General features: G+C 54.7%; 1 protein-coding gene across 1 annotated transcript in view; it reads left to right on the top strand.

Moving 5' to 3' along the window:
- The window catches only part of CDH23 (cadherin related 23), a 427,857-nt gene that overhangs the window by 345,309 nt on the left and 65,138 nt on the right, over window positions 1-17,410 (top strand). The window contains exons 32-38 of the mRNA XM_030941290.1: window positions 31-419; window positions 2,298-2,399; window positions 2,715-2,717; window positions 6,538-6,687; window positions 7,685-7,813; window positions 8,850-8,978; window positions 9,721-9,948. Of these exons, the coding sequence (XP_030797150.1) occupies window positions 31-419; window positions 2,298-2,399; window positions 2,715-2,717; window positions 6,538-6,687; window positions 7,685-7,813; window positions 8,850-8,978; window positions 9,721-9,948 (1,130 nt within the window). The remainder of the gene's footprint in view (window positions 1-30; window positions 420-2,297; window positions 2,400-2,714; window positions 2,718-6,537; window positions 6,688-7,684; window positions 7,814-8,849; window positions 8,979-9,720; window positions 9,949-17,410) is intronic.

The raw sequence follows: 17,410 nt of genomic DNA, 5'->3' as shown, positions 1-17,410 counted from the left end.
CGACTGCACAGTCTCTGTGTCCTCCTGTAGGGGATGGTGGCCTGGTGAACTACCGCATCCTGTCGGGCGCAGAGGGGAAGTTTGAGATTGACGAGAGCACAGGGCTTATCATCACCGTGGATTACTTGGACTACGAGACCAAGACCAGCTACATGATGAACGTGTCGGCCACTGACCAGGCCCTGCCCTTCAACCAGGGCTTCTGCAGTGTCTACATCACTCTGCTCAACGAGCTGGATGAGGCCGTGCAGTTCTCCAACGCCTCGTACGAGGTTGCCATCCTGGAGAATCTGGCACTGGGTACTGAGATTGTGCGGGTCCAAGCCTACTCCATCGACAACCTCAACCAGATCACGTACCGCTTCGACGCCTATACCAGCACCCAGGCCAAAGCCCTCTTCAAGATAGATGCCATCACGGTGAGGGGCTGGGGCAGGGAGCACCATTTCTTCCAATCTAACCAACATCGGTTGAGCTGCTTCTATGTGACCAGGACTCTCCTCTTTGTCATAAAGTGTCCTTGAGATGGCCAAGTGTGGTGTCATGTACTTGTAGTCCCAGCTGTTTGAGAGGCTGGGGCAGGAAGACTGCTTGAGCCCAAGAGATTGGAGGCTGCAGTGAGCTGCGTTTGCACCACTGCACTCCAACCTGGGCAACAGAGTGAGACCTTGTCTCTCAAAAAGAAACAAAAAAAAAGTCCCTGAAATAAATATCCCTGTAACACACCCATTTTCGTATGTAGGGGTAAGATAAAAGTTTATACCTATGCAGGCTGGTATCCTTCTTGTTACTAGACAAGGAAAGTCTATAGTAGGAAAAACTAACTGTTTTTCCTTCTGTTTTCACACCCATCACAGATCCCTTCGCCTCTGGTCATCGAAGTGTGTGTGGGGTTTTCCCCCATACCAGCAACCAATTATCTAACTCTCTGGACACCAGCTAGGAATCCTATAGTTTGATTTAATTCTGAACATTTCTACCTGGAGTTAGCATCAGATCCCACAGGCTCACAGCTCAGTCCCTCCCACACACCAAGCAATTATCCAGCAGACACCATAGTGTCAGATCCCACAGGTTGAGGGCTCAGTCTCACAAAACTGCCTCCACTTCAGCTTCTGACCAACCGGCTAAATCGGAGTTCCCACAACCCGCTCCACAAGTTCCATGAATTTGCTAGAGCAGCTTGCAGAACTCAGGGAAACACTTTACTCACTATTACCAAGGTATTACGAAGCATATTCTAAAGGATATCAACAAACAGCCGAATGAAGAGACACACAGAGCGAGGCATGGGAGAAGGGGCTCAGAGCTTCAGTGCCCTCCCCGGGCTTGCCACCCTCCAGGCACCCCTACATGTTCAGTAGACTGCAAGCTCTCTGAACGCTGTAGTTCAGGGATGTCTATGGAGGCTTCATCACATAGGTATGATCAATTATTAACTGAATCTCCAGCCCCTCTCCCCTGTCTGGAAAATAAGGGGTGTGGAGGCGGGGCTGAACATTTCAAGCTGCTCATCCTGGCTTGGTCTTTCTGGTGATCAGCCCCAACCCAGGAGCCCACCAAGAGTTGCCTCATTAGAACAAAAGACTCCTATCACCTAGGAAACTCCGGGGGATTAAGAGCTGTGTGCCAGGAACCAGGGACAGAGACCAAATGCATATTTCTTATATCACAATGTCACAGAAAGCGCTACAAGTCTTATTTCCCTTTTCACCTTGGCTGTTAGGAAGCTCAGATATAAATGTTGGGCTTCATTACAATAACTATTCTTAGCTAGTTGTCTGGTGCACCAGTCTCTTATCTACTGCCAGGCTCTTACTCCTCCGTCTTTGCTTTAGTGTATCTTTTATCAGAATTCCTTCTTTGAAAGTAGGCAAGGTGTGAATCACTACAATGTGACAGGCCTTGTCCTAGAGGATATTGGGAACACAAATGGACACAAAGATGAACAAGAGCCTTCTGAGCCCTCAAAGAGTTCTCAGGCTAGAAGTGGAAATGAAAATAATCCAGGATGCAAATCAGAGCACCAAAGGAAGATGTGCAGAGAACTACAACAGAGGGGTAGTGGAGCCCCTCAGGGCCCAGCAGTCATACCTGGCTGGGGAAGCAGGAAGGCTTCATGGAAGAGGTGGCTTCCCAGTGGAATGTGAGAGAGAAGAAGGCTTTCAACAGACAGAGTGTCGTGGGGAAGTTATGCCGGGCAGAGGAAGTAACATGGAGGTGGGAAAGTGGGCAGAATGACCAGGGTTAACAAGGGTGCGATGTTGTCACTCACCCATCTGACCCCTTCCCTGCAGGGTGTGATCACAGTCCAGGGCCTGGTGGACCGTGAGAAGGGTGATTTCTATACCTTGACAGTGGTGGCAGATGACGGCGGCCCCAAGGTGGACTCCACTGTGGTGAGTGGGACCAGGGCGAGAGCCCCTCAGGTGCAGCCCCTCGCCGGTCATGACACTTCCAAACCCCCTTCTTCCCCAGCCACCCAATGTATGGGCCAGGCAGTGGGCGAGGGTCTTGATAGCCTGAGACCTCACCGTGTCCAGCCATGCCACACCTTCCCAGCAGGCTGGGCTAGGATGAGACTTCAGACAGGGGGAGGGTGGCACTTCCAGAGACCACTGCCGGGAGTGGGGTCTGGAAGAGCCACAGACTGCTAACCATCTGCATCTTTGCCTTTTCTCTCGCTCCCCTCCTTCTGCTGCCTCTGCCTACAGAAGGTGAGTAGCCTGTGGCTGGAGCTTCCCCTGTGCTATTGGCTGTGGCCAGTGCTGGCCAGGCTCTGCCTGGCCCTGGCCCTTCCCACCTCTCCCAGAGAGAAGGCACGTGGACATGCCTGCAGCAGGCCCCCTCCCAGTGCCTCCACTCTCACACCCGAGTTCAGGCTCCTCTGGAGCATGTCCCCTGCCTCCAACTCTGCCCTCTGTGTCTTGCCTAGCCCCGGTAGGGTCTTGGGTGGGGAGAGCACTAGCAAAGGAGTCACTGGAAGACCACTGAGGCCTTGTCCCAGCTCCACTCCTCGCTGGCTGTGTGACACAGGCAAGCTGCTTAACGTCTCTGTGCTTCCCTTCCTCGGGTCTAAAATGAGGGTCGTGCTGGCATCCCTGCCATCCTCAGAGGATGCAATGGAAGTAGCAAGAGACTGCAGGCAGAAAGCCCTTTGTAAGCCAGTCCTGGAGGCAGGTGTGACTGCAGTGGGGCTCTGTCCTGATGCCTCAGCTGCTGCATCCATCAAGGGGGCCCCCTCCCTCTCTTGGGGGTTGGTGCGTGTGGGGTGGGATGCACATTGCGGGGCCTGGGAGTGCTTAGGAAGGGGAGCCATGGGCACAGGATTGTTGCTGCCCTTAGGACAGCCTCTAAGTAAAGTCAGAGAAGACTACGTGCTGGGACCCCTGGGGGAGGGGGGCCCGCTGAGGTCAGAGGAACCAGACAACATTCCTAGAAGAGACAACCCAGCCTGAAGGGAGAGGCAGGCAGGGGAGCGCATGCTGGAGTTGCAATGGGAGTGGGTCCAGGACCAGCTACCTGAGACAGGTCCATGGGATGGCATCCCAGAACACTCAGCCATCCGTCTGGCCTGAACACTGGCCAGTCAGGTCAGCTACCGTGTGGAGACCACCTGGGGCACCAGGCTCATCATCAGCCTTGGTTATAGCCACGTTGCCATGCCCTGCTGAGTCCCTGTCACATTAACCTAAAAAAGCTAGAAGCCAACTCAGTATCCAAGCAAAGAGCTGAACACAATTTCTTGGGGTCCTCGGCCCCAAGGCTCCCTGGAGGTGCCCAGTTCTAGCGGCCCTGGCTGTGGCTGAGCCATACCTAAAGGCTTCCTCCATCCATGGGGCCAGCCTGGGGGTGAGTGAGGCTGTGATGGGCAAGGAGCCCCCACAGCTCCCCTCAGCTGTGCTCCCCAAGGGCAGCCTGTGAGCCCAGTGCTCGGGCAGTGGGTGCTGGGCCACCCGCATCCTGCCACTCCCAGCCAAGGGGCAGACACTCAGGGGTAAAGTGAGACCCTCTTACTGAGCCTCACCCTCTTCATTCATACAATGGGCCCACCTGGCCCTCACAACTGCAGGTGTTGCAAGAAGGCTAGGAGGAGAGGCCAGTGGGAGCCCAAGGGTGGCAGGGTTGGTGAGGAGGCCCCCCTGCGTGGACCGCCAGCCACTTCCTCGGCACGGCCAGCGAGGGCTTCGGAGCACACAATCCTACCTGTGCCCCCGTATTTCCACAGTGCTTTACCCTCTTCCGGGTGGCAGGGCCCACCCGCTTTTGCTCTGCCCTGGCTTCTTCTGAGAAGCTCCCAGGGCCCGCTGCCCCAGATCCACCAGCCACAGTAGCCCCAAACACTGTTTGAGGTGCTAGGGTGGAGGCAGAGGAAGGGGCCCTTTAAAGGGGGAAACACTTCCTCTGCTAGGCCGGAACCCAAACCACAGCTCACCTCCACCTGGCTCCTCCCCGTCCCCAGCAGCCCTGGCCAGCCCTAGAAGGAGTGGCCAGGCAGACCGGAGAGGGCGAACTGGGTAGGGCATGGCTCTGCTATAAGAGCTCTTGAGTAAGCTCAGGCCTTCAGCGCGTATGGGAGGGCAATGTGGACTGTGAGGCCCTGGCTGAAGACACAGACACCCATCTCATTCCCATAGGCCTGGGAACCTGTCCTTCCTCACCCACTGAGGCCGACCCCCTTCCACTGGGAAGTCCAGCAGCCTCCTCACCCCTGCACTGCAGCCTCACCATGATCAGAGCAGTAGTCACTGTGGGAACACCTGCTGTGTGCCAGGCACTAGGCTGGGTTCAGGCCACAGCAAGAAACCAAAATTAGACACACCCCCTGCCTTCCTAAGCGTACGATACAGTGAGGGAACGACATTGATCAAATGATCACAGCAGTAAATGCATGCCCTGAGAGAAAGCCTATAATAAGGTGTCAGGGAACTAGAAGAGGGCTTCCCTGAGGAAGGGGCTCAAGCTGAGAGCGTCAGAATGCATGAGAGTTAATCCAGCCTAAAAAGGAAGAGCATTTCGGGCAGAGGGAACAGCAAGCACAAAGGCCCTGTGGTGTGAGGAACCACGGTGAGTCTAAATGAGGCCTTAGCTAGAGTGAGGGTGTTTGGGGGGGATTCAATCACAAGGACCCTTGTCTGTTTTCACCCTGAGAACAGTGTGATAAGTATTGTTTTTCCCATTTCAAATGTGCGAACTGGGGCTCAGGGACCTCAGGGAACTCCATAGCAAAATTCATGACAGATGGGTAGAGTCTTGGCAAGAGAAATCATGAATGTCTGCCAGGCAGGAAGCGGGAACAGGGAAGAGTAGGTGCCACCCCTTCACTTTCTGTTTGCTCAGTTATTCCTCCCAACAGGTGTTCTCATTCTGATTTTCAGCTGAGGAAATGGAAAATCAGAGAGCTTGAATAACTTTTTCCAAAATCGCACAACTCCTGAGCGGTTGGGTTGGCCCAGCTGCGAAGCCTGGGCTCACTCCCCTATACTTCTGAGAGCTGCCTACAGATAGGGGAGTGTGGCTGAGACTGAGCAGTCAAACCTGTATAGTAGGGAGGATGACATGGAATTTCCTCTGCAGTGTGCACAGGCTCAGCCGGCTCCCCATGAGTCCTGTGCAGAGTCAGCAGGACCTGGGAGCCCCTGAACCCCATACCCAGGAAGCAGAGAATGGGTCTGGCTTGGGGCAGGGCAGTGGGAGAAGGCCTGTCCTGGGATACCTAAAACCTGAGCTCTTCCAGCTTCCCTCACGCTCTCATCAGTGAACCCCTGGGTACCTGTGATTCCAGCCACCTATGGCCATCCATGGACTGGAGGCCTCACCTGCAACAGGCCTCCACTCTCCTGCCTCTCCACAAGAAGCCCGAGCCACAGACACAAAACAATATGCTCTTGCGTGCCATTTTTTGCATGCCTGGTTTTTATTTGACAGTCGGAAATTAACATGCCTTCCCCATCTGCCCTTCTACCCACTGGCACCAAGCCGCCTTGCAGCCCCCTCCTACTCCTGGGCCCATTTCCTTCCCTCTAAGCCCGAGGTTGCAAACAAAGACACCTTCGGGCACTATCTGGCCACCAGATGGGTTTGGACAGCCCATACATAATTTTCTTCTCTAAATTTTATTACTCATCAGCCAATTTCACTTTAAAATCTAGATTCCTTATTTTTCATGAAAAACAGGAAGCTTTGCTCATGCTAGACCAGCATTCCTAGCCTCTGTCTGCTTTAGCCATGGCCTGGCTCTTCAGTTCTCCTGTCCCGACCACCTCTGACAGTCTCCCCACCAGGCCCCTTCCCTTGCCCTCCTGGCCAAGATTTGAGTGTGTCTATCTGCCACCCCATACCAATCAGACTGCTAGGAGCCATGGGCCCAGGGCTTCCTTTGCAAAGTCAGGATAGGCTTCAGTGGGCTCTGAGAGTTTGCTGATGTTCCAGAACTCATTGGGGATCTGGTCCCCACTGGAACCATGGTGGGACCCAGGTGTTTGGAGCCAGGGAGGGGAAGGAGGCTGTAGGTCTCCTGACCGCGTTCACCCTCAGGTCTACATCACTGTGCTGGACGAGAATGACAACAGTCCCCGGTTTGACTTCATCTCCGACTCAGCGGTCAGCATACCCGAGGACTGCCCCGTGGGCCAGCGAGTGGCTACTGTCAAGGCCCGGGATCCTGATGCTGGCAGCAATGGGCAGGTGGGCCACCGAGTGAAACAGCCGGGATCCACCATGTCAGCAGGGCTCCCACAGCTCCCACAGCTGGAGGGGCCTTCTGGGCCACCCCCATCACCAAGCACCAGGCTCTTGCAGTCTCTGCCCCTGCACTCACCCAGTCGGTAGTCAGGGAGAAGGGACAGAGCTGCCTCAGAGCTGTGCTGGCCGGTGGCCCTTCCTGGGTCATGTGGACATGGAGCCCAAAGGCCAGCCAAGGCTCAGCCCCGCAGTGAAGTTGTTTTCCGGGTGACTCCTCCCCAAGCAGCCCCAGCTCCCTGAGAGGACATGCTCGTCCTCCCTCCTGCTTCCCGGGCCCAGCCCCATGGCAGGAAGTGCTTGCCGATCGCTCCAGGTTTGGACACCCCAGAGTGCAGAGAAAGAAGTGATGAAACCCACCATTGTTCACACAGCTTTCATCTTTTCCGTGCACTGGGCCGTGTGTTTGCAGGTGTTAGCATGGCTTACATAGTCTCAGGGGTCAAGGGATGCTGGCTTTGGAGACAAAAGTGTGTGGGTTCAGATCTCTGGCATTTGCAAGCTGTGTGATCTTGGCTGGTTGTTCCATGTTTCTGAGCCTCCTCTCTGTGAACTGAGAATAGCTGCTTTCTGTCAAGGCTGCTCTAAGAACCAAGTAGAGTCCAGGTAACACCGCAGCGTGTGCCCGCCTCAGCAGCGTGAGCACAATTCCCTCTACCCTGGGAAGACATCAGTGCCATGGGATTCATGCCCTGCTCTCCTAGGCCAGCATGCTGACATCCCCTAACCCCGGAACCTTCCATGGGTGCTACACTGCCTCCATGGGCCTGCACCCCCATTTTGAGGGAGATTAATCACTTCTGCATAAAACACTCTACTCCCAAATGCCCTTGCTGAACAGAAGGCCCAAGTGGGCAGGGGAGGACCAGGGAGTCCCCCTTAGCCCGACCTGGCCACCTCTCCTCCACCCCTGCTCACCCCTCACCCTCTCTTCTCCCCACAGGTAGTCTTCTCCCTGGCCTCTGGCAACATCGCGGGGGCCTTTGAGATCGTCACCACCAATGACTCCATTGGCGAAGTGTTTGTGGCCAGGCCCCTGGACAGAGAGGAGCTGGACCACTACATCCTCAAGGTGGGGCCTGGCCTCCCTTGGGCTGAGAGACCACTGGCTAAGTGCCTAGACCAGTCACTACTCTCCATCTAGGAGAGAGCCCGTCCATCAGCACACTCTGGTGGTCAGTGGCCCTGCTGTCACCAAGTAACATGGGGCCAGCTGGACCCCTCGGGGCCAAGAGCACAGTGAGGCTGATCCAGGATAGGGAAACCTGGGAGGGACCTTAGATACCCAGGAGGAGGCAGCTGAGGCGTCTTCCCCTGCTGTAAGAGCCAGGAGGACGAGGGAGAGCCTGGTGGAGCTGGGAACGCCCCAACTCTTCTACAAATACAGTGTGGCCTTGGACAGGTTATTAACTCTAGGCCTCATTTTCCCCACCTGTGCAATGTACAAAAAAATCCCCATCTGGCCTGTCCTATGGAGGGAAGAAACAAGTGCAGGCGTGAGGAGCCACGAAGGCTATCATTATTGCAGAATGGCCGTGGCTGGGATGTTTGCTGAGGGCTTTCTGGGGACCTCAGGGCTGCACTTCTGCAAGGGGCTGCTGAGCTCCTACAGCACTTATGACTGCATCAAGGCTCCCAGGAACAGGCTCAGCCTGTGGTTAGGGCACCAGCTCATTGCTGATAATATTACTTGAGGCTCCTTTCCTGTTTGCCAGAGATCATGGGACAGAGTGCATGGGACAGAGGCCTTTGAAGCTAAAGGCAGGAGCCTTGGGTCAGGTTGCGAGCCCAGGGTCATGGTCAAAGGCTGGCACAGCCCAGAATACAGTCAGAGGTAGGTCAGAGGTCAAGGCTTAGGTACATGCTAATCAGATTCCAAATGAGGATCCCAAGTCAGACAACGATTGGGCAAGAATCATTTGCAGCATGGGGCAGAAGGTGAAGGCTTTGGGGAGAGCCCAGGGCTGGCCAGGCCACCCGGGGGTGCTCAGTGAGTCTCTCTGCCCTCCCAAATGCTTCCCACTGATTGCACAGTCCTTTTGGACTCCATATTCCTGATCCTGCCTGCCACCCTTTAGCCCTGACTCCAGTTGCCCTCCTCCTTACAGGTTGTGGCTTCTGACCGAGGCACCCCTCCACAGAAGAAGGACCATATCCTTCAGGTGACCATCCTAGATGTCAATGACAATCCTCCAGTCATCGAGAGCCCCTTTGGATACAATGTCAGTGTGAATGAGGTGAGAGCAGCCCCAGGGCCCATATAGCTGGACATCTGGGGAGACGTGGGCATGAGCCAACCATGCAGCACCTGTTTAAATGTCTGCCTGCCCCACTGGTCCCTCAGATCTCACGGATGGGAACTGTGGCTCATTCATAATCATAGCCCTGATTTCTAGCCCGGATCCTAGAACACAGTATCTTTTTGGAGTAGAGGAGAAGAGAAAAGAGGAAAAGAAGAAAGTTGCCTTTCACCAGACAGGAAACTGAGGTTTACCCCGGGAGCTTGCCTTTTCAAAAAATGTATTTATTATTCAGCCCTAAGACTGAGCCACTCCAATCTGCCCTGGCATTGCTGGGTATCATGCCAGGTTGGACGTTCATGAAGGCAGGATGGCACGTGGCCAGAGTCTAGCTCTCAGGCCAGACTCCCTTGCTTCAGCCCACTGATTGGCTGTGTGGACTTGCACACATTCCTTCCCTGCACCTCGGTTTTCTCATCTGTAAATGGGGATGATGATACCAGTACCTAACTCGCAGGGTTGGAGAGAGGACCTAGTGAGTTAACGCAGGCCCCAGCATGTCGGAGGTGCTCACAGAATGTTTGCTGCCATCATCCTTATTATTTCCATCATTGCTCCGGGGTAGATGCAGCAAAGCTTTCGGCAGGTACAGGGGGAGACTTTGGGCTACAGGAGCAGGTGCTAGACTGTGCCCTAATGCCTTGAGTCCAGAATGATCACTCTCCTGCTCTCCTCCCAGAACGTGGGTGGAGGTACTGCTGTGGTCCAGGTGAGAGCCACTGACCGTGACATCGGGATCAACAGTGTCCTGTCCTACTACATCACCGAGGGCAACAAGGACATGACCTTCCGCATGGACCGCGTCAGCGGTGAAATCGCCACACGGCCCGCCCCGCCTGACCGCGAGCGCCAGAGCTTCTACCACCTGGTGGTCACTGTGGAGGACGAGGGCACCCCCACCCTGTCGGTGAGCGATGGGGGTGGCCAGTGGCCACAGGGAGGAGCACCTGGGCCAGAGCGGCTCCACCTCCGAGTGAGGGGAACAAGATGGGTGGGAATGGAATTCCACATGGCAGGCGAATCCTTGACAACTCCTTCATCGTGCCTTTAGTCCATCTGCCCAAGATGGCCTCCCCTTATGGAGGCCTATTGCATGCAAAGCCGGGGTGCTAGTTTGCCCTCCTGAGTCTACAGCTACTCAGAAGCTCTGTTTAGTCCTCTTTTCTCTCACAGAGCAGCTCTATGGGGTGGCACAGCTTGAGCCTCTGTACTGGGGCCTGGCCCAGGGAACAAGTCGGTATGAATCTAGCCCCCACTTCACTTGCCCACCTGTGCACTGTGAGGCCACACCAATGTGCATGGTGGTGTCTTACGGAAAGGGTGTCTCTCTGGCCCTCTTCCCCTGTGTTGTGTGGTGTGGCATGCTGTGACACACATCAGGGTGGGAAGGGACTGGTGTCTGTGGTTCACACTGATGCTCGAATGAACAGGGCCACAGCCCAAGGCAATGTTCAAAGTTTGCCAGGTTAGAGAAGGACTTGTGGGCCTCAGGGGCTGGATGGAGATCTCTAAGAGGTGATGAGCTATATTGGGAGTGGCTTATAAACTGAGAGTAGGAAATCTGGAGTCAGGAGCACTATGGCTGGCTGCATGATCTTGAGCAAGTCAGAACCTCTCAGCATATTGCTTTTGTCATCTGCAAAGGGGAGATAATATCTACCTCATAGGTGTTGTTTGGGGAGTCAAATTAGCTCATGTCTGTGGAAGCACTTGGTAAACCATGAGGAGGAAGAGGACTGTTATTAGTTCTCTATTGCCACAATAATGCTACCTTACAAACCAAACAAAACAGAGGTGTAAAACAATAACCACATAGTTAGCGCTAATCCCGCAGGCTGGCAATCTGGACATGGCTTCGCCGGGTAGTTCTTCTGGTCTCAGCTGGGCTCCTGCATTTGTGTGTGGGCAGCTGCCTGTCAACGGGGCCCTATGCTTCTGAGGGTCAGCTGGCTAGCAGCTGGGGTGACAGGGACAACTCATCCTCCAGAAGGCTAGCCCGTGCCTGTTCCTATGGGACTGGAAAGTGTGCAGAAGAGACGGCAGAGGCATGCAAGGCCTCTTGAGTCCCTGGCTTGGAACTGGCACAGTTGGAAGGTCACTTCTATCACAGCCTGTTGGCCAAAGCAAGTCACAAGGCCAGCTCGGACTCAAGCTGTGGGAAAACAAACTCTACCTTCTGAAGGAATGAGTTACAAAGTCACACTGCAAAGAGTGTGCTTACAAGGGAGGTAAAGAGCTCAGGGACAGTTTTGTAATCTGTCTCCTGGAAGGACCCTGATTGCAAATGAGGCCTCAGCTCTGTCCCTCTCACAGCAGATTAGACCTCTCCCCTTTGACAGCAGCACTGTGGGAGGCGAGGTCACACCAGGTCTAGGCAGGGCTCTTTATCTGGAACTTCTCTCGAGATGTTGGTCCAATAACTCTAGGAACTGGGGTTGGGCCAATAATCCCAGGAACCCCCACCCCCACCACTACATTCTGAGGAGTCCAGGAAATGGGACTGACTCTGGGCACCCCTGTGGGCATCCTTAGACCCACGGCTACACAGTGTCATCACTAGCTACCTCAGTCATTCACACCCAGTGGGCTAAACAGGGGCACATTTATAGGACACGTGTCACTCACTGGGAAGGGTGGGGCTGGGGCAGAGATGGGTATCATTTACTGTGTTAATGTGGCAGGGCCCAGTTTTGACATAACCCTCCCCACTGCACCTGGCTTCAGGGTGGACCATCTTGGTCATCCCTTCAATAGCATTTGTGAAGTAACAGAAACTGAACTATGGAGTCACAAAGAATCAAAATGCATTTTCCCACAGAGCAAAAATCCTACAGAGAATGTGGATTTCAGGCTCGGTGGTATCAGAGCTCATGTTTCTTGGCCTTTCCCTCATGGTGGCAAGATAGCTACTATAACTCCAGGCACCAAGTCAGCATCCAAGGCAGGAAGATGACGAAAAGACGGCAAAGGGCTATGGCAGCTACTTCTGCCCTTTTATCAGGAAAGCAACAGGTTTCCCAGAACCACCCTCCAGAGTGCTGCTTGTGTCTCCTTGGCCAGAAGTGGCTCACGTGGGCACCCTAGCTGCAAGGGAGGTTGGAAAAAATGAGGGACAGGATTATCATGGTCAGCATATTACTTGGGGGCCAGATATATCACCGCCCACACAAAAGCAGGCCTCTGTCAGTGAGGAAGAAGTGGAGAATGGATTTGGGGTGGGTATCTGACAGCATTTGCCACACTGCCCTCCCTAATCCTAATGCAGGCCAGCCAACGCACTACCCCCACTCCCCACCCACACTCCAACCCCCACAGTCCTAGGGTCTCTCAGGGAGGCCATTGGTGGGATCCATAACATTCTAAGACCCTGCAGTTTGTAGACAAAATCAAACTTCCTTTGGGTCCCCAGAATAAATGGGAACTAAAGAAATGGAAAATCACCCTGGCCACAATTAATGACCCAGAATGCATGGGCCACTATCCAAGCAACCCTTTAAAATCTTGGGATTGGTCCCCATGGCTAAAAAGAGTTTCCAACTGCTGGCCAAACTCTCTGCAGGGACCCATCCCAGCCCCTTGGGGACCATAAGCATTCCCTCCTCACATGTCAGCCCCTGACATTCTGGCTCTCACTGAAGCAGGGCTCAGCCCATACCAGCTCCCTGGTGAGAGCATGGGAAGCTGGATGGCATCCGCCCTGCTCATCCTGGTCATCACCAGCTCTGCTCCCTGAGGCCCCAGAAAACTCCCTCAGGATGACTAGGACCAGAGACCCTGAGGCCATCCATCTCCAGGGGAATATATATGGGGCTTCCTGGGCTGAACCATGATGCTTTCTTCCAGGCCATAATATAAACAGCAACAGGTACCAACTTGAAAGATTTATAGGAAAACAATTTTAAGTCAAAAAGAATTCATCCCTCTTCAGTTTTTTCCCCCTGCTTCTCCAAGTTGGGAAAATATTCCTATCATTTGGTTTTTGCAGGGGACACCTCAGTGAAGAATTGCAGTGACCACAGGGACACAGAGAAACTAGCACTAAACCATATTCATTCATTCACTCATTCATTCAGCCGTTATTCCCTGAATGGCCACTATGTGCCAGGCACTGGAGATACAGAAATGAAGAAAATGTGGTCTGTGGCCTGAAGAAATGAAGTTGAGTAAGGGAGGCAATGAAAACACCGGTGTGCAATGGGGTATTGAGAAGGGCTTAGGGACGGCTTCCTGGAGGAGGTGACACTTGGGCTGAGTCTTCTGGTCAGTCTTAGTTAGCACAGGCAAGAAAGAAGTACATTCTGGGGTTCAACCTGCACAAAGGCTGAAGAGCAAGCAATAATCAGGGGTGGGTTCTGGGAGCCACAGGTGGTTTAGGCCTGGGGCTGCTTCCAGGGCCAAGGGCAGGACTCTCTATTTCCATATCCTCCCAGGACAGTCTATGTGAAGCTTACCACAAGGGCTGCTCCCACTGCCTTCTCAAGAACCCCCACTGCTGCCTCCATGCCTAGCCGAGCCAAGGTGGGGATGGGGCAGAGCAAGCAAGCAGGGGTCCACAGCCCACAGTGTGCTTGCCTCCAAGGAGCACTGGACCCTTGAAGATTTGTTTCCACTGACCAGACCCTCACCTTTGGGCGGTAAACCCCTCAGGGTTATGAATATCCCCAAGAGCAGGGCCCTTCTCTGCCACTGGGCAGATTTCACCGGATGCATGTGTGAGGAAGGAGCATTGTTGCAGCCCCTCCTAGAGCAGCCAGAGACCTGAGCAGCATGCAGCCAACCACCCTGAGGTTCCAGGAATGGCTGCCACAGTCTAATAGGTGAGAGAGCAGCTGCTACCCTGCATAGATCTGTCCAGAGAAACCCAGCAGGCCCACTTGCCATCCTTTTATTCCCACTGCGGTTATCTGCCTGGCTTCAAGACGGCCCTCACTGGCTCAGGATCAACCTTGCTGGAGGACAAGGGCATGAAATATTCATTCATTTGTTCATCCAACACCAAGTATGTGTGAGGCCTGTACTACAGGCTGGGACACCAGAGATACATCAGACATAGGTCTGCCCTGCAGGAGCCTACAATCTAGCGGGGGAAGACACATGTACCGGAGAGCTGACACTATGATGTGGTAGAGTGCTAGGAGCCTGGAAACCAGGGCAGGTTTTCTGGAGGAGGCATCATTTGCATCCCTGTCTGGAAAGATGAGGCTCCCTAAGCAGGGGGCCTGGTATTCGGCTGCTAAGACCCACCCCAGAGCCAAGAGAAATTATCTGAGTCCCTCCAGCTCTACTTTTCTCCCTGGGACCCTTGTCCCCCCAGTTTCCTGAGAGCCGGACATTCCTGCAAACAGCTTAGGCCACCTCCACCCAGCCTTAGGTATCACCTGAACTTGGAACAGCTGTGCTGCAAGGGGTATCCAGGCCAGCCCCAGGCCCGCCACACAATGGTGTACCACTGGCCAGGGGGAGTCATTGTGCAGCCTCACCCCCTGCCTAGCTCCAGGCCGTGGGCAGACAGGCCAGGCTTGGGGGAGGGGTCTAAGTGGTTGTCAGGGAGGCCCCTACAAAGGAAAAGCTGGGCCCAGGGAGGAAGCACGGAAGGTAACTGGGAGGTCAGGAGTTAGCCCAGCCTCAGAGGCACTTGGCAGTGGGGTGGAGAGGGAGGGAGGGCTTGACTGTGGCCTCCCTCCCACGTGAATTGTAGCCAACTGATAATACTATTCCAGATAAGAAGCCCTGGTTTCTCAGGCTGGTGAGGACATGCAGAAGTCACCTATCCAGGCAGAAGGACAGAAATCTCCCACGGCCCCCTTCTGGTATGCAAGTCCCCAGCAGCGGCCCCATGATGCTCTATGAGCTGGGGATACTGCTCTTGGCAGCGCACCTCATGTCTTTAGAGCAGAGGCCCCTTCTGTTTATTAGACTTGGACCCTGCTATTGTGAAGTCTGCTTCCCCTGGCTTGAGATCAGAAGGTCCCAGCCTGGCCCTCACCCTCTGTGGCACCAAGGAGGCTGGCCTTCCCTGACCCAGCACAAGTACATCCAGACCCCTTGGCCTGGCTTCTTGAGGGATGTTCCACGGCTGCCCACATGCTCCACATACAACTGGCTAAGTTCCTGCGAGAGACCCTGGGGCTCAGCTGCTGAGGGTCTCTCCCTTCCACATCCCCTAATGCAAGCAAGAGGGGCGCATGGGCCACTGTGCCTGTCAGGAGTCCTCTAGCTCCACAGCTGGCAGGCAGAAAAGGGGGTGGCAGGAGCCGATGTGGAAGGAGCCTGCCCATCAACAGCAGCGTCTTCTGGACCCAGAGAAGGCCCAGGCCAGGGCAGGCAGAGCACAGATAGGAGCGTTTCTGCTGTGCAGTAAAGTGGAGCCCTTGGACCTGTGGGCACAAGTTCATCTTCCAGAGCCCCGGTATGTACTCTAAGCAGGTCCAAGGTGAAGGCCAAGCCAGGTCCTGGCCCATAACACCACTCCATTCAGTGAGGAGAAAGCAGGAGGCCCAGGGTTTAGTCGTAGTCCCACCATTTACTTGTTTTGACAAGACACAGACCTTTCAGAACCTCTATTACCCTGTGTGTTAAATGGCAGCAATAAAACCTCCCAGGGTTTTCAGGGAAGGGGGTGGATCAAACAAGTAATAACACATGTGAAAGTGTGTTGGAAAGCACCAAGGATTATAACAGAAAAGGCCAAGAGACAGCACGCATGCTGCCACTTCCCTCTCCTGTGCCCCAGGCGGACACGGCTATCTATCTCGGCACTTTCTCACCAAGTTATATTGATCATTCAGAATCCCTCTCAACACATTCCAGGAAGCAGTACCAATAGATCAGAATTACAAAACAAAAGAAAAAGAAACGCCTGCCCCGAGGCTTGCACAAGATGAGGGCATTATTGCCATTGAGGAGTTTCCATCAGTCCTAGACAAAGCTGCTGGGAGGCAGAGCTGATGGAAAGTCAGAGGGGGCCCCACCCACTGTGAGAGGTTCTGAGAACAGAGCCTGGCGTCTGGGGCAGCCCATCACCCAGGAGCAATGTGTCAGTTATCAGCTTTGCAGCAAGGTCCAAAGCCCAGGCTATTGCTGGACCCTGCCCTCCAGGAACTCACAGGGTAGTTAGGGCGACGTAGCATCCACGGGTGAAGAGAAGCAGCAATGCAAAGCAGGGAATGCTCAGGGAATGGGCCAGGTGGCCTGTGCTGTCTGTGGGCTGGGCCCCATGCTCAGCTGGGCTGTGGCTGGGCTTCAAGGGGCCTTTGTTCCCAGCATCCTGGTTAGCAACCCCAGTTCCTCTTTTGCGCATTGCAGCTCCCTGAGCAAACGTTAACCCAGCCCCAGCACAGTCAGGCCAGCCTTGGGGAAGGCCTCATTCTTGAGGCAGAACCCCAGGGGCCAAGTTGGTGCAGGGTGGTGGCGGGACCCTTGCAACCCCCCATCCCACCACATACTCCCAAGTCCACCCCGCAAGGAGCACCCCCTGAAGAAGGCCATGTTATCAGCCCCTCGGCCTAGGCCCTGGGCATGTAGTGGGAGCTGTGGTCAGGCAGGAGTCTTTTGAAAAGCAGGTCTCAGGGCTCCTGCACCTCCATCCCAGCGCCCATGGCCACGGACTCCCCCAGGCAGGGCCAGCCTGCCCACTAAAAGTCACCAGTGGCCTCTATGGTGTGTTTTTAGGGAGTGTCGAGCAGTCACCTGCTGCATCAGTAAAACCCTCCGAATGGTGCTTTCAATTCCATTCCCTCAGGGTCTCCCTGGGAGGGAATAAAGGCAGGAAGTCTCTATTAAAATGTGAATGTCGGGAGACAGGTAAGATGGCCCTTAATTCCTGATTGATCTCCTAACAATGAATTAGTTCTTAAAAGCACGGATTTCCCTCTCAGGGCCTCAGACTGTGCCAGGAATCCAGCGCTCCAGGAGCCTCCTGCCCCAGCCCCACCCTGCCCCAGCCCGTAGTGCTCCTCCTGCTCCTTGGAGGCGCCATGTTCTCCCACCCAGCTCTCCCATGCACCCCAGCCCACAGCCACCAGGGCTGGCGTCAGAGGCATCACCATCCCGGGCAACTCAGAGGGCGGCTCCAGCAGTCTGCCCCTCCCCAGCAGCAGCAGGGTGGGCGTCCCTAGTGCGCTGCAGGCAGGGCCCGTGGCCATGGATGAAGATGGAACTGGGAGCTCAGAGTAAATTTCGCTGAAAACAGGAAACCACGAAGCCCAGATGCGTTCAGCTGTAAAAGGGTCCAGAGAAGAGAGGGCAGGGCCGCGCCGGAGGAAGCTGGGGAGGAAGTGCAGCAGCTGCTCTGCTGCGGGCCGTCCTCCCTCTCCACACAGCAGCAGCCAGGCCTGGGGGTCTGGCAGTCTAATTCTTAGAAGTTGTCT

This window comes from Rhinopithecus roxellana, chromosome 11, assembly GCF_007565055.1.
Source record: "Rhinopithecus roxellana isolate Shanxi Qingling chromosome 11, ASM756505v1, whole genome shotgun sequence".
Classification (NCBI taxonomy): Eukaryota; Metazoa; Chordata; class Mammalia; order Primates; family Cercopithecidae; genus Rhinopithecus; species Rhinopithecus roxellana.
This window is presented reverse-complemented; position numbering and strand designations above follow the sequence as displayed.